The sequence below is a fragment of the Blastocystis hominis genome (assembly GCF_000151665.1).
Source record: "Blastocystis hominis, Singapore isolate B (sub-type 7) whole genome shotgun sequence assembly, scaffold_1".
Classification (NCBI taxonomy): domain Eukaryota; class Bigyra; order Opalinata; family Blastocystidae; genus Blastocystis; species Blastocystis hominis.
This window is the reverse complement of record NW_013171816.1, coordinates 1,148,979-1,162,552: the sequence shown is the minus strand read 5'-3', so window position 1 is coordinate 1,162,552 and position 13,574 is coordinate 1,148,979. Positions and strand designations below refer to the sequence as shown.

At 43.3% G+C, this 13,574-nt stretch overlaps 6 protein-coding genes; 3 read left to right on the top strand and 3 right to left on the bottom strand.

Moving 5' to 3' along the window:
- Nucleotides 1-4,092: 4,092 nt before the first annotated feature.
- On the bottom strand, nt 4,093-4,592 carry GSBLH_T00001025001 (uncharacterized protein; the record flags this gene model as incomplete). XM_013039344.1 has 4 exons in its annotated part: nt 4,093-4,271; nt 4,304-4,360; nt 4,393-4,448; nt 4,485-4,592. 4 exons carry the CDS (start codon nt 4,590-4,592, stop codon nt 4,106-4,108), a joined length of 387 nt encoding a protein of 128 aa, XP_012894798.1. The 3' UTR covers nt 4,093-4,105.
- Nucleotides 4,593-4,655: 63 nt separating this feature from the next.
- GSBLH_T00006180001 (uncharacterized protein) lies at nt 4,656-5,903 on the bottom strand (the record flags this gene model as incomplete). The annotated part of the gene is made up of 5 exons (XM_013039343.1): nt 4,656-4,862; nt 4,893-4,949; nt 4,980-5,109; nt 5,141-5,799; nt 5,829-5,903. 5 exons carry the CDS (start codon nt 5,901-5,903, stop codon nt 4,656-4,658), a joined length of 1,128 nt encoding a protein of 375 aa, XP_012894797.1.
- A 1,544-nt stretch (nt 5,904-7,447) lies between these two features.
- On the top strand, nt 7,448-8,732 carry GSBLH_T00006991001 (uncharacterized protein; the record flags this gene model as incomplete). The annotated part of the gene is given in 6 exon segments (XM_013039342.1): nt 7,448-7,693; nt 7,708-8,138; nt 8,174-8,306; nt 8,338-8,429; nt 8,462-8,512; nt 8,543-8,732. 6 exon segments carry the CDS (start codon nt 7,448-7,450, stop codon nt 8,730-8,732), a joined length of 1,143 nt encoding a protein of 380 aa, XP_012894796.1.
- Nucleotides 8,733-9,461: 729 nt separating this feature from the next.
- Nucleotides 9,462-10,026, top strand: GSBLH_T00006990001 (uncharacterized protein; the record flags this gene model as incomplete). Its single annotated transcript, XM_013039341.1, has 2 exons — nt 9,462-9,485; nt 9,523-10,026. 2 exons carry the CDS (start codon nt 9,462-9,464, stop codon nt 10,024-10,026), a joined length of 528 nt encoding a protein of 175 aa, XP_012894795.1.
- Nucleotides 10,027-10,106: 80 nt separating this feature from the next.
- GSBLH_T00001023001 (uncharacterized protein) lies at nt 10,107-11,073 on the top strand (the record flags this gene model as incomplete). The annotated part of the gene is made up of 4 exons (XM_013039340.1): nt 10,107-10,141; nt 10,174-10,324; nt 10,357-10,821; nt 10,852-11,073. 4 exons carry the CDS (start codon nt 10,107-10,109, stop codon nt 11,071-11,073), a joined length of 873 nt encoding a protein of 290 aa, XP_012894794.1.
- Nucleotides 11,074-11,110: 37 nt separating this feature from the next.
- GSBLH_T00006989001 (uncharacterized protein) lies at nt 11,111-11,325 on the bottom strand (the record flags this gene model as incomplete). Its single annotated transcript, XM_013039339.1, is given in 3 exon segments — nt 11,111-11,159; nt 11,191-11,294; nt 11,314-11,325. The coding sequence occupies 3 exon segments, from the start codon at nt 11,323-11,325 to the stop codon at nt 11,111-11,113; spliced, it is 165 nt and encodes a 54-aa protein (XP_012894793.1).
- Nucleotides 11,326-13,574: the final 2,249 nt, after the last annotated feature.

Below are 13,574 nucleotides of genomic sequence, written 5' to 3'. Positions count from 1 at the left end.
GTATGGGGTCCTCTCTCTCTACCTGTTCACACCGCCAGTTTCACTTTACGCCTCTTCCTTGCGATGTTTCATGCTCGATTTAGCGTTTGATGTAGTACGCTCCTCTTTTTCCACAAATCCCCACGAATTTTTTACTGGATCCGGTGATCGAACAAGTGTCAGACAGCGATATGATCGTGCTGTACATCCGCCAACTGTTTGAAAGCCCTTTGTCTCCCGCCATCCTGTCTTTTGTGAGCGAATCTGGATGACGTAACGCACAGTTTCAATCGCACCAGTCTTCGCTTCGCGATGTAATTCGACGCCATTGCGAGGGAGAACTGTCAGTTGTGGGCCCGTCGAATATCCTCGAGTTGGTCGAGCGATGGCGCGATTTGGGTCTGGCTTTTCTGACAGCGTTTTTGAAGTCGAAGCGATTCAACTCGATGTACAACGCGGAGGAACCGATGAATTGTAGCTATTTTCAATTGCTGTGCACGATGGAACTCACGGAGAACAGGCTTGTCGTTGTCATCACGCTGCTGCTAGTGGATTTATTACCGGCTAGCATTTTTATTTCGCTTCTAATCAACAAACTGTTGGAGTTGGAGAAGAAGGAAAGAGTGGGGGCAGTAGAGGCGAATAATGAATAGAAGGAGCTCGTGCCGCTGTTTTGCAGATATGTGAAGATGAATCTTCGGATTAAAGCCGTAATTCCCGAGATTCAGTATGATGAAATTGACAGCTTTTGTAGAGAGTGTAGCGATGTGAAGGAGGCACAGGAATTGCTGGATATGATTAATACTGTTTTGGGTGTTTGTTAATAGACTTATTTGCTTGTTGGGTGAATTTGGCTTATTTCGGTAGGGAAGTCTTTTACAACTTTTTTCCATGCATTTTCAATACTCATTGATTTCTATTTGCCGTTCATTCATGTGGAATTGAATAGTATTCAACATAGATGAGGATTTTTAATGCTGTTCATTGTTCATTGTTATATTGTATGTGGGTTGTTGACAGATAGAAATGATTGTTGTTGTTGTTTGTGCTATTTCTGAAAGAGAGTGAATTCAGTTTGATTATTTCCTTTTAGGAGATAATCAGATACCTGTTATTTTCACAGCTGAATGGGTTTTGTGATAATTGATGCGTAATCGATTCTTCCTACTAATTCGTATCCACAAAGCGATTCTAGCTGATCTAATAGCAATAATAATAATAGTAGTAGTAGAATAGATTCTCTAAAGAATACTAATAACAAGTAAGAATATAGGATTTGACATATTACATGAACCAATGGTTTATTATTTGAACATTCACTTTAAAAACCACATGATTAATTTGATTCGGAGAAATGAAGATAAAAGAACAGCAAATAGAACTACTTATCCATGTATTTGAGAAACATACGCTTTTTAGTTGCATTCGTACCTAAAATGCGTAGTATTATATTTCACATAAAGAAAAGAGAGCTTTGATGATTATTAAACTGAGTGTGCTTTTGGATTTTCTCATAATTTTTTTAATTTTGGTCAAATAAAATGGTAGAAGAATGTATTGTGTTATCTTCCATGCTAATGAATAGCCTATTTGACTGAAATTCGCTTCACCGAGTATCTGCTAAACGGATACGGTACACTCGGCGACCCTGAAACCCTGGTTAAGGATGGAATAGAATACACTGTTCAGCGGTTCCAGGGAAAGCACAAGAACGAATTTCTATTGCGCTCAGAAACTGGTGAAGTATATCTGTTTGAAAATAACGTACTGAAACAAGAATGGAAGGAGGACGAGAATGGGAAAAAATCGGAGGAGTTTATTCGATACAAGAATGGTCGAGCCGATTTCAGTCAGCGATTCCAAGATATTTTGGAACAAATGAATAGCAAACGTTTTGTTTATCACAGGAAAGGACTTCGAATGGAAATCTGGTCAGTCCAAACGGGGCATTTGCTGTATCACGGAAAATACAATGATAACGGGGAGAAAGAAGGCTGGGGCATCGAATACGATAAAGAAAGCGGAAATGTGGTTGTAGAAGGGATGTGGAGCAAAGGAGTATTGAAAGAAGTGATTCGCTGTTTCAATGGAGATACGATGACAGAATTGAAACGAAACGGAGCAGATAGTTTGGATCCAACAAAACGAATTCCGATCTATGTAGGTGGATTTCGCTATGATGAAGATAATGAACGATTTATTCGTGAAGGGAAAGGATGTCTGATTGATGAAAAGACTGGAATGGCAACTCGAGAATGTGAATGGAAGGATGGAAGGGAAGTGAGTGGAGTGGATCTGAATGGCGGAAAATACGATCCAAAATTGAGGTATGGTTTATCAGCAGCTATGATTCCTAGACCTGCTCCTGTTCCAAAACGCGAAGAACCTGCTCCTCTTCGAATGAACGTCACTGGATCTACAAAATGGACCTATATTAGTTTGGAAGTTACCGATTTGACGATTTCATCGAATTGCTATAACGATTTGAGTGCATTGGATCTGAATCGATTCGAGTGGCTACGATCCATCGAAATCGGCGATGATTGTTTTGGATCAGTGAAAACATTCAAAATTGATGGATTGAAGCGATTGAAAACGATCAAAATCGGGAAGAATTCATTTACTCAGAAGCAGGATAGTGGTAGTGGGAACAAGTCGAAATCATTCCAGATATTGAATTGTAAATCATTGGAATCCATTCAAATTGGTGAACATAGTTTCTGTAGTTTTAAAGAATTTGAATTGGTGAATCTACCACAGTTACAATCCATTCAAATTGGTTCAACTGAAAGACATTCAGGCAATTTCCATAATAGTTCCTTTGTGATTCGAGGTATTGATATGATATTGAATATGGAATAATGATTAGGTCTTCCAAATCTACAATCCATTACATTAGGTAAGTATGCATTCTATGAATCCTTTATGACAATAATGGAAAGTATTGAATGAATGTGAATGAAATGATTGATGTAGATCTTCCATCATTACAATCCATCCAACTTGGTACTTATGCACTTTATGGAACAAGAGAAAGTGATTCCTGTTTTTTAATAATGCGAAGTATAAATAAGATGATTGTAAATGATTTGCTTTGTAGATCTTCCAAATCTAACGTCCATTGTCAATTATGGAGGCCATAGTTTTGAATGGCCTCGATTTGTGATATTGAAAAGTATTTCTAAATGTTGAATATTGATAGTTATTAGATATTCCAAATCTTCAAAATGTCGATCTATCTGATTCGTTCTGGTATACTCAATCGAAAACAATTTCGAGTATTGTTTGATTGATTTGATATCATTCATAGATGTTTCTTCGATTCTCACGAAATATGTTAAAATCAAGCAGTAATTCCAGTACTGGATCTACACACTTCATTCCATTCAATGATCGATACATATTCAATGTTTACTTTGTTTCTTTGTTTATACCAACCTCCATACAATCATTCTTTGGTCATTGCTTTTTATCCATTCATCGATTGAATCTTTTACATCATTACAACTCAGTTTGGTTAAGCTAATGTGTTCCACTCCTTCGTATAATCGATGTTAAGAATTCAAAAATGTTGTAGTATTGTAGAACAAAACTGAGATGATTAATGGTTTGAGAGACCGGAGATGATGGTAAATGGAACTCGTTGTTTAAATCGATTTGCGTGTATTGAGTTAGATAAGACTATTGTGACAAATGCTGCTTTGGCAACTGTTATTTTATTCCTGGTTACAGGACATTTTATTTGTTTCCCATCGTTCATACTGTTTTCTCAATATGACTATTCCCCTATTCAACATACAATGAATGTCATGCATTTACCTTTACTTACGTTGGGAAACTTCCCTTGCTTATTTCGCTTAGAATTGATCGATATTCAATGGTTTGTTCAATCCTTTCATATTCTCAACTTATATACTTTTCTTCTATCTTTGAATCAATTCCAATCCATTGATCCTCTTGTGTGTCCCTCTATTTCCATTGAATTGTTATAGACTGCAGCAGGTTATCAACGATTGATTCCTATAACACTACAATAGTGATAAGTGATTTGCGTATCACTTGTTTGTTCTCTCAAAGTCTCAAAGCTGCATTGATAGTTCGCTCAAACAAAAGGTATACCCAAAGCTTAGAAATGGAAAGCCGAATACGTAACAATCCATGCAACTAAATAAAGGCATACACCCTGCATGGCCCCTTCCTGAAGAATTGTCATCACATCGAAATCGTCAGTATTCACACGAATGTAACGAGTCGCATATACAAGTGGAAGTCCAATTACCCACACCAAACCTCTACAGACTAAGAACACAAAAAAACCAAGAACGTGACCAATCCGAACGCTCCCGTGAAGGGAACGATTCCCCAGACAATTCCAAACACACTAGAAATAAAGAAAGCCGAATTTCTCAGTACAGTGCCAAGATCTGTTTCATGAAGTAGATAATATCTAAAAAGTCCGGAAATGAATCCTACATAATAAACAGTCCACAAATGAACATCCACACCTTATCATATTCAGCCTCTTTCTTTAAGGCAAGAGTCAAGAGATCCACAGTTTCTTCTTTGCCATCAATCTTGACAGTGCGTCTAAACCGTAATTCACTAGAGGACATTGCAGAGAAAACCAAAAATGTGCAACAAACACACAACATTATTATTTACAAATATTTTCGGTATCACTTATTCAACAAACGCCTCCTATTCCTATGCCTCCTTTGCTTCCGGACATAAGAAGCGACCTCCTCTTCCATCTCTCCAGCAATCATATTTGTGTAGTCTACGCTGTCTACAGAAAGCGTTCGCGGATGACCCATGTACATCGCGTGGTCAATCGACATTGTTCTTCCCTTCTTCACCAACTCGGTATTGGGCGTTTTCTCAATCTACAACTCACAACATATTCCATGTTCAACGGCAAGAGAGTGGTCTCCGGGCGTCGCAATGGGCGGCATGGACTGATCTTTCATATTCTACATTTCACAGCGTTTTTCGGCTCCAACGCGCACAATCTCCCATATCTGCTCAGGAGAATAGCGAATAAACTCTCCTTTATACCCTATGTGAACAGACGACGTGGCCACGAAGGGTAGCGTGGATCCTTCCTTCCCATAATCGGGGAACAAATCGATGCTACGCTCAAACAAATTGGACGATTCTCTACTCAAATCCTTTGTATTTGTTGCTTTCTGTGATTAAAGAGAACTCGTCCATGTCGTTGGACAGTTCTGAAGGCGGTTTGCTTTGCAGCGTTTTCTTCAGCTCTTCGAGTTTGCTGTCGGAGAGGTCGAAAGGCGTCGCGTCAGCAGACATTCGGCGATGTTTCGGCTCGACTTTTGGAGTTCCAATAATCGTGCTGAGTTGACGTGTGAAAACTTTCATGTAGTACTCGCTCTTCATGCGAGCTTTGATCGGAGCTCCTGCTAAGGTGCGAGTTTGGAGGGAGTTGAGAGAAGAGAGAGCTTCTTCTTCTGTTGAAAAGGTTACAAACCAGGAATTGCTGATCTCCTCTTTGATCGACTCGATTGTGACGCCTTCGAAGAGGGAGCGAATCATATCCTCGGTTGTATCCGCAGGGAGATCACGCAAAATGACAGTTTTTCGTGCTACAGGAATAGAAACCCGAACACCCGTCAACGTTGGGGACAAAGAGAGTGTCGGAATTGTTTGAATAATATCGATTAATTCGCTACGCGATATTCCAGTTCTGGAGATTGAAGAGAGTGACATTAGATAAGTCAAGGACAAATAACCTTCAGAATCCAATCGAGTCACGAGGGATGGAGTCGTTGCCAAATGATCCATCGACATTAGTTTTTCTATCTACACTGAACGAACTTTCAAATTCAAACCTTGTTCTTGACAGCAGCTCTGCGTTCTGCACACTCATCTTCTTTGGGCGCCACTGAGTTACAAGAAGAATCCATTTCACTTCTACGATGGTACATGCTTATTCTAGTCGTACTTGCAACAGATATTTCACCAGGCCTTACTTTTTTCAAGCAAATTGAGATATTGTGTTTTAGGATGGATGAAACGCCTCAAAAATGACAGCAATCACATTATTCTATGTGGAACAATCATTTTTAGACTCAGCGGGACGTTTTAGAGTGCAATATCACTTTAGGATGGCAGTTTCCGATCATATGTCAAATCAGGCGAGCGACAATATGGAATTGACCACTGGATGCTCCATAGTAAACCATGTACATAGCCAAACACATAATGCTCACCAAAGGGAAGACCCTCAAAAGAAGAAAGTGTAGGCAAGAATCTTCAGGTATTCGTAGATGTATAGTACTACATAAATCCAAACAATTCTGTTCCAAACAACATTACTCCATTCTTCCAAATTAATTTACAATGTTAAGAAGATCTTCGTTTTCTGTTAATGCAAGTCGTACCTCAGGGATAGACACATCTTTGAGACCTCGCTATTCCAAAAAACTATCATACTTCACTGAAGCTCCTTCTGCAAAGTAGGTTTGTTGTGCGTTCAAACTGACAGAATAGAAAAATAGATGAATATTGCGCCATTCTAGCAAAGCACAGGTCTGGACTTGTGTTAAACAAGGAAATGGTTTTAAAAACAGATATTATTCCTCCACGATATGAAACAAATGTAGTGCTTTATTATTTTTTATATTACGAAAAGAACTCAAACAAGTTTTTAGGAATCTCTTCTTTTGTGGCTTTTGAGCCATGGAATGTATATGCCTGCTCTCAGCCAGACGAATCCAGTGTGTACAGTGTACTCAACATGATCAATTATCTGGGGAACGATGCAGTGGAGACTCTCTGGATCAATCTCCGCGAAGAGCCCTCAGTGTATCATCGGTGGAAAACATTAACGATAGCTATATCAACGGCCAGTCGTTTGTTTTGCGCCATAAGAATGAACCATTCAAGAATCTGTTCACGGACGAGTCTTTTATTACGCGCAACCGTGTTGAGAACATGGAAAAGAGTCTAAAGAAGGATGTAGCCCGCGAAGCACATCAGGACGCGGGTTCAAACATTCTGGTTCACGATGAAGAGTCGTTACAACACGTTTGGATTACGATTCATTTCACTATTCTTAGCTAAGCAAAAAGATTCTGCATGTGGATACTTCGTCCCTGCTTACTACACGCGAGATGTTTTATATGGTTGGAATTCGAGGCTACAACCTAGCATACTATCGAATCCCCATCCTGGAAACCCATCCTCCAACCATCGTAGGCTCAGGATGTTCGGTTGTCGATTCCTTGTAGGAAGCGCTGTCTGACATCGTGGAGATCTTAGTAAAGAACAGTAACAGTAAACATATCGTGTTTTCGGATATGAGCGGACATAACAAATCGGTGTATTGCTCGTCTGTCGCGATTTTGGTTCGAGTGAGGCTTGCCGCTCGGCTTTCAATTAGAAATGGAAACACTTGCTGCACGCATTTGCAGATCGTGAAAACGCTCGAATTCGAATCGAGTCTCCGATGATGACGAATATTCCGGAGGATGGGTTTGAGGACGCGATCGAATTGGAGGAGACGGAGAATATGCAGGACATTCCGTTGATGTCTCCGATGGGAAAGGATGCGTTGATTTATCATTTGGATGATATAAACGACGTGGATTTGTCGATGGATGCAAACTCGGAAGAGTTGAGTGGACAGAAGCAGAAATCGATCCACAAAGAAGAAAAGGACAATATCCTTTTGTTTTATGTTGAATTGGGTCAGGTTTTTAAGTGTAGGATTCGCTTCTGTTGAACGGCAACTATGGAGTGATTATGAATCTGATCAATCTCTTCGAATATGGCTGGCGTGTCAAAGCCCTTGTGAACAGCGTGATTCAAGACCAGTCTTCCTATTACAATCTCCTTTCAGACATCGTGGCGGCGCGAAACAATATCATGTTTTCGACGAACAACGTGAATAAAGCTGCGTGGCAGGAGATCGCAATCAAGCTGCTGCGCAAGTATTTCCTTCTCATTGCTGTCGGGATTTATCTCCACGAAACGCAGAATGACGAGAAGAAAAGCACGTTCGTTCAATGGCTGGTGCAGAAGAGAGAAGTGCGCAACTTGTACGAGTCCATCAATCTGCAACACATCGATAATTACCTCAGTATCAACGGGGATCGCAGTTCCTCGCTGACAACCGATCTTTCCTTGGGCACTTCTGGGTATTGGTTTTGCTGCTAGTTCGATGATCGTATAGATATCTGAACATCCATACGATGCTTCTGCTTCAACAAATCACCGACCAAGACAACGTGATTATCGCAGACCAGCTTTTATTCGCTCCCAAATTCTCCTCTCCTCTCTTTGGCTCCATCTTCACGCCCACCCTCGTTCGATTCTTCGAATTCTCCTTCATTCTAGCCAATCGATTACATCGTGTCTTCCTGGAAATCACTTCCTTCCAAGGCTCCCAAAATGTTCCATATCATCAACATTCATCGCAGTCCCTGCGTGTATTTCTTTCTTTCTCTCTCTCCAAGCCTAGTGTGATCGACGGTGCGCTGTACTGTCTGCGTGACCGAGCCTCTCCTCTCATGTATTGCCGTTTTGGTTGATTCAGAGAAAGGACATCTCCTTCGTATGCGAATATGGAGGGGAGAAACGACGTATTGAATCAAATCGAAGTGTCGATGGTTCGCGAATTGGACGAATTTGATGGCGAATGCATCGCGCTGTTCGGATTCAATCCGCAGAGCCAGACGATCGATTCGTCGAAGAAGGTGCTGCATAAGCAAACGATCGCAACATCGCAGTAGGAAAACGCAACCGATTTTTGTGAAACGCAGAGAAGGAATCACAAAGATTATCCAATCGCATCTCCTTGAAAACTTGCCGTCTCTCTCGATGCAATCGCTGCAAATGGATTATCATCGAGTCAGCAGCAATCACTTCTCCATTCCTCCTTACTCTTCCATCGATTCGTTTCGTTTATCGCGTGTTTTGAACTCTAGTCTACTCCAAATCATCCAATCGTTCCCTGATAAAACCGATCCTTCCTGCACGATCTTGCTTCTCGCGCATAATCTCGGCGGTTTACTCTTCCATCTCCCTCTCTTCATGCTGTTCCTCACTCACATTCGCGCTGAAAGCGATTTCGCTCTGGACAGCTCGGCTTTATTTGGTAGCTTTTAAAATAATAAAATAATTTGATTATAGACGAAGAGGAGTCCGAAGAATCCTCTCCCTTTTCGATTACTTACTTCATGTGTTTGAACATCATTACCGATCTTTGCAGACTTCTCTCGCAGGGTTATTCGCATCTCTACCGTGTGTTTAAAATCATTCGAATGTCCCTTCTGCCCAGCGTCGTTCCGATCACTTCGGAAATCGTGGGAGACGTTTCAGGAGCCGAGGATTCGTTTCCGATAACTCTCTATGATTATATTACGCGGCTATTTGAAGCAGATGCAACACACGATCGCGAGAATCAAAGCTCGTTAGGCCAGCTTCGCTATCTGCAGGGGCTTCAGAAACTCGTGTATTTGATGATTATCGACGATTATATGACTGTATTCCTCCTCTTTTTGTTAAATTGATAATCCGAAGACGCTTTCTTCGTCGAAAACGCCCATCAAATTTGCTGATTGGATGCACGATCGACACGAAATCGAGCTGATTCTCGAATCGCTGAACAACCCCAAAACGCGTGTCTATGTAACAAAAGATAACATGGACATGCTATCTTCCCACATGGTCGTTGAAACTCCCATCCCTCCAGAAGACTCGGCGTCTTCTTCGTCTCCTCTTCCTGACGGCGAGCTTTCATTGAATCGAAAACGTCGAGAGAGCGATGCAGTGTTGATGTACCACCACATCAACGGTCTTGTTCTGAACATCAACAGCATTATTAAAGACGATTACTTCCCTGGATCGCGCAACACGCTGCTGGTTCCGCAGCTGGACGGAGCTCCGAACTTCCGAGTGAGTCGGTTCATTGATCGGGTGTTTGGCGTTGGGATTCCGATGATAAACGGCGTGGCGAACACCGTGGATTACATCCAGAAGACGTATGGAAGCAATAATATCGTAGGGAAGAGAAGGGGAATGTGAGATAGACGTGGGTGAATTTGCGAGAAGAACCGATTATTTTCATCAATGGCAAGCCGTATTCTCTTCGAAACATTTCGGATATGATTAACAATCTGATCTATACGGGAATCGATTCGTTGGGCTGGTTGGAAGGGACTCATTGGCTAGAGAGCGCGTAATCGAAATCGAGAAGAAGTTCAAACAGGATATTCTGCAGGAAGCCGCTGTGAATCGATCCATGATTATGGTGAACCACGAAACCGACAAGAACCAGAGCGTGATGCATCTCATTCCGGTCACAGAAAGCTCGGTAACCACCGTATCAATGGATCGTTATGACTCAATTTTAAGCTCGAAGAGGTCTACAAGATGGTGAATCGGTCCTATCCTCAAGTCCACATTTCTCTCTTCCGCGTGCCAATTTCCGACGAGCAAGCTCCCTTGGCTTCTTCGATCGACGAGCTGCTCAAGATTTCGTTCCGGAATTACCACGATCAGTTCGTTTTCAACTGTCAAATCGGCAGAGGACGAACCACCACCGGAATGGTGATCTGCTCGATGGCTCTGTCGTTCAAACGAGGCGAATGGCATCGATTGATGTCGCGAATCGCCAAATCGGAGAACGAAATGGAGAAGAGCAAATCGCTGGTGGCATCGGAAACAGCTCAGGATCGATTGCTACGAGGCTTCTATCCCTCTGTGATGAAGATCGTGTCGATTAGTGAGAATGGGGCTCGTGCGAAGCAGAAGCTCGACTATATTATTGACCTGTCCAGCGATATGCAGAACATTCGAGAGGTGATTTATCAATATCATGTAGAGTGTGGTGAAAAGGTGCGATTGTAGAGCTTTGCCCAAAAGGAGGAGATTTCGAGGAAGAAGAAGGAGGAGTCGCTGCACAGAGCAACTCATTTCTTACATCGCTACTGTGTGCTGCTGATTTTAGCAGAGTATTTTGAGGAGCACCTTCCAGACGAGAACAACCCAGTCTTCTCCCAGTGGCTAGAAGAGCACAAGGACTATACAGAGATATTGAAAAACATTCGTCTTGAGTTTTGTCTTTTTTAAAATAAACATGCAGTCGTCTGCTTCAAGCTGAAATAGATTAGATACCGAGCTTCGTGCGCTTCCAATGTCGACGCTTAGCGTTGTATCTAGCAGATAATGCCAAAGGAGTGACTGTACCTAATCTTGGTATCAGTACGCAGACGGAACCACTGAGGGAGGGGGCGGTTCTGTCTCATCTTCTTAGCGAGAATCTTCTTCGTTCTAAACGACTTCTGGGAAGGCTATAAGAGTTAGGAAAACCAAAGAGAGCATTTCTACCATTTCAACTTGTAAGCTTGACAAATTCTGAATTAACTCGCCACCAGTAGCCAAAAAAACGAAACTCCGCCATATTCTAGTAATTCCCGCGATACTCTAATAGGCCAATTTTTATTATATAGAAACACTCCGCATTCACTACTGAATAGTTTTTGTATAATATATCTGTGCCCTATTAATAAGATTAATGCAATGTATGTGCTTGTGAAATGTGACCCATTCTTACCATATCTTAGATCAGTCATTTGATTGGCTCAAGAAAGAAGATCGAGCAATATCTGTTATTCATACGGAAGATGATATTATCGATTACTTGCGTTCTTTCTCAAGTACTTTTTTTGCGGCGGCTGATGTGAGTATCTGCTATGTTTCGCGATATAGGGTATTACAGCGCAGTTATCTTCTTTGAGTGACGAGATTTCTCACTGCAGCAGTGGAATTGACGTTGTAAACAATCAGATTCGCGACTTGGAACAGAAGCAAGTGGTTGTTCATCGCGTGGAAACTCAAAGTAGTGTTCATTGCAGGTATAGATTGTAGAGAGCGATCCAAATAAGCGCTTGGCTGATTATTATAACGAAATGTTCCTTCCTAAGGAAATGCGTGATTACTCCTCTTTATTTCAAGAAACAGATGAAGAAATCCTGCGATCTTCTGCTCGTGTAGGAATTTGGTGAATTTATCAATGAAGATCACTGTCCGTTCTGAGGATGAGCGTAGCTTCTTGTCAAACAATGTCTACCGCGTTCTTCCTTCTGCAGGCGAGTGCAGCAACACGTCTATGGAATCGAGTCGCGTGGTGTCTTCCATGGCACCGATCCTCCCTTCCCCGGTGGTTTCAAAGCAGCCTCCGCCGCTTCCGTCGTCGTCTGTGAAGGAATCGGTGCGAGGCACGTCCATTCCGCCTCCCGTCCCTGTGTCTGCGATTCCTTCTTCTTCGTCGTCTTCGTCTTCGTCGGTTCCTCCGAATCGTCCCGCTGGATTCAACGCTTTGCTGAGCGAAATCAAAGCGTCGGGAGGCCGTGTGAAAGGATCGAGTGTGGAAGCTCCGAGCAACGAGGAGGAGTCAAGGGAGTCAAGGGAGTCAAGGGAGACAAGGGAAGTTCGAAAGCCGGTCGGTCCTCCGCCCATTCCCAAATCGGCCATTCCGATTCCTTCTACGCCTTCCTCGTCTTCTGCCTCTGCTTCGTCGGTTCCTCCCAATCGTCCTACCGGTTTTGGTGCTTTATTAAGCGAAATTAAAGCGTCTGGAGGCCGTGTAACAGAAGAAAAGATTGAAGGTGTAAAGAATGATGACAGTGGAGAGAAAGATAAGCGCAAATCGGTTCCTCCTTCTACGCCTTCTGCTTCGTCGGTTCCTCCTAATCGTCCTACCGGTCTCGGTGCTTTACTAAGCGAAATCAAAGCGTCTGGAGGCCGTGTAACGGGAGAAAGCATCGAGGGTGTGAAGCAGGAAGATGAGTACAATGGAGAGAAAGACAAGCGTAAATCGGTTCCTCCTTCCTCGTCCTCGTCGGTTCCTCCGAATCGTCCCGCTGGTCTTGGTGCTTTGTTAAGCGAAATTAAAGCGTCTGGAGGCCGTGTGACAGAAGAAAAGATCGAAGGTGTAAAGAATGATGACAATGGAGAGAAGGACAAACGTAAATCGATTCCTCCTTCTACGCCTTCGTCTTCGGTTCCTCCCAATCGTCCCGCTGGATTCAACGCTTTACTCAATGAAATCAAAGCGTCTGGAGGCCGTGTGAAGACACAGGTCACCGAGTCCCCATCGCCCTCCTCGTCCGGCGCGGCGGAAGCGTCCTCAACCTCCCTCTCGAAAAGTTTCAAGCGCAAATCGGCGATTCCTCCTCCGCTTCCCAAATCTTCGGTCCCCGCGCCCCCCTCCCAGCCCTCCGTTTTCTCCTCCGCTCCCCCTTCCGTCCAGCGCGGCCCGCCTCCTCTCCCGACCTCGGCCCTTCCCCCGCCCCCGCCGCCTTCTTCGCCCCCGCCAATTCCTTCTTCGGCCCCTCCGACCCACTCCACGCCCCCCACTGCGCCGCAGACCGACATCAAACCGTCCAACGCTTCGCTTCGGAAAAGCCCACCGCCCAGCATTCCCGTTTCCCCGCCTCCATCCAATCACCACAAAAGCACTCCTCCGCCCATCCCGTTGAAGTCGCCGCTGCGTCCTCCTGCTCCTCCTTCTCTCCCGCCGTCCCTTCCTCCAAAAACAGGAAAGCATACGCCATTACCGCCACCTCCGC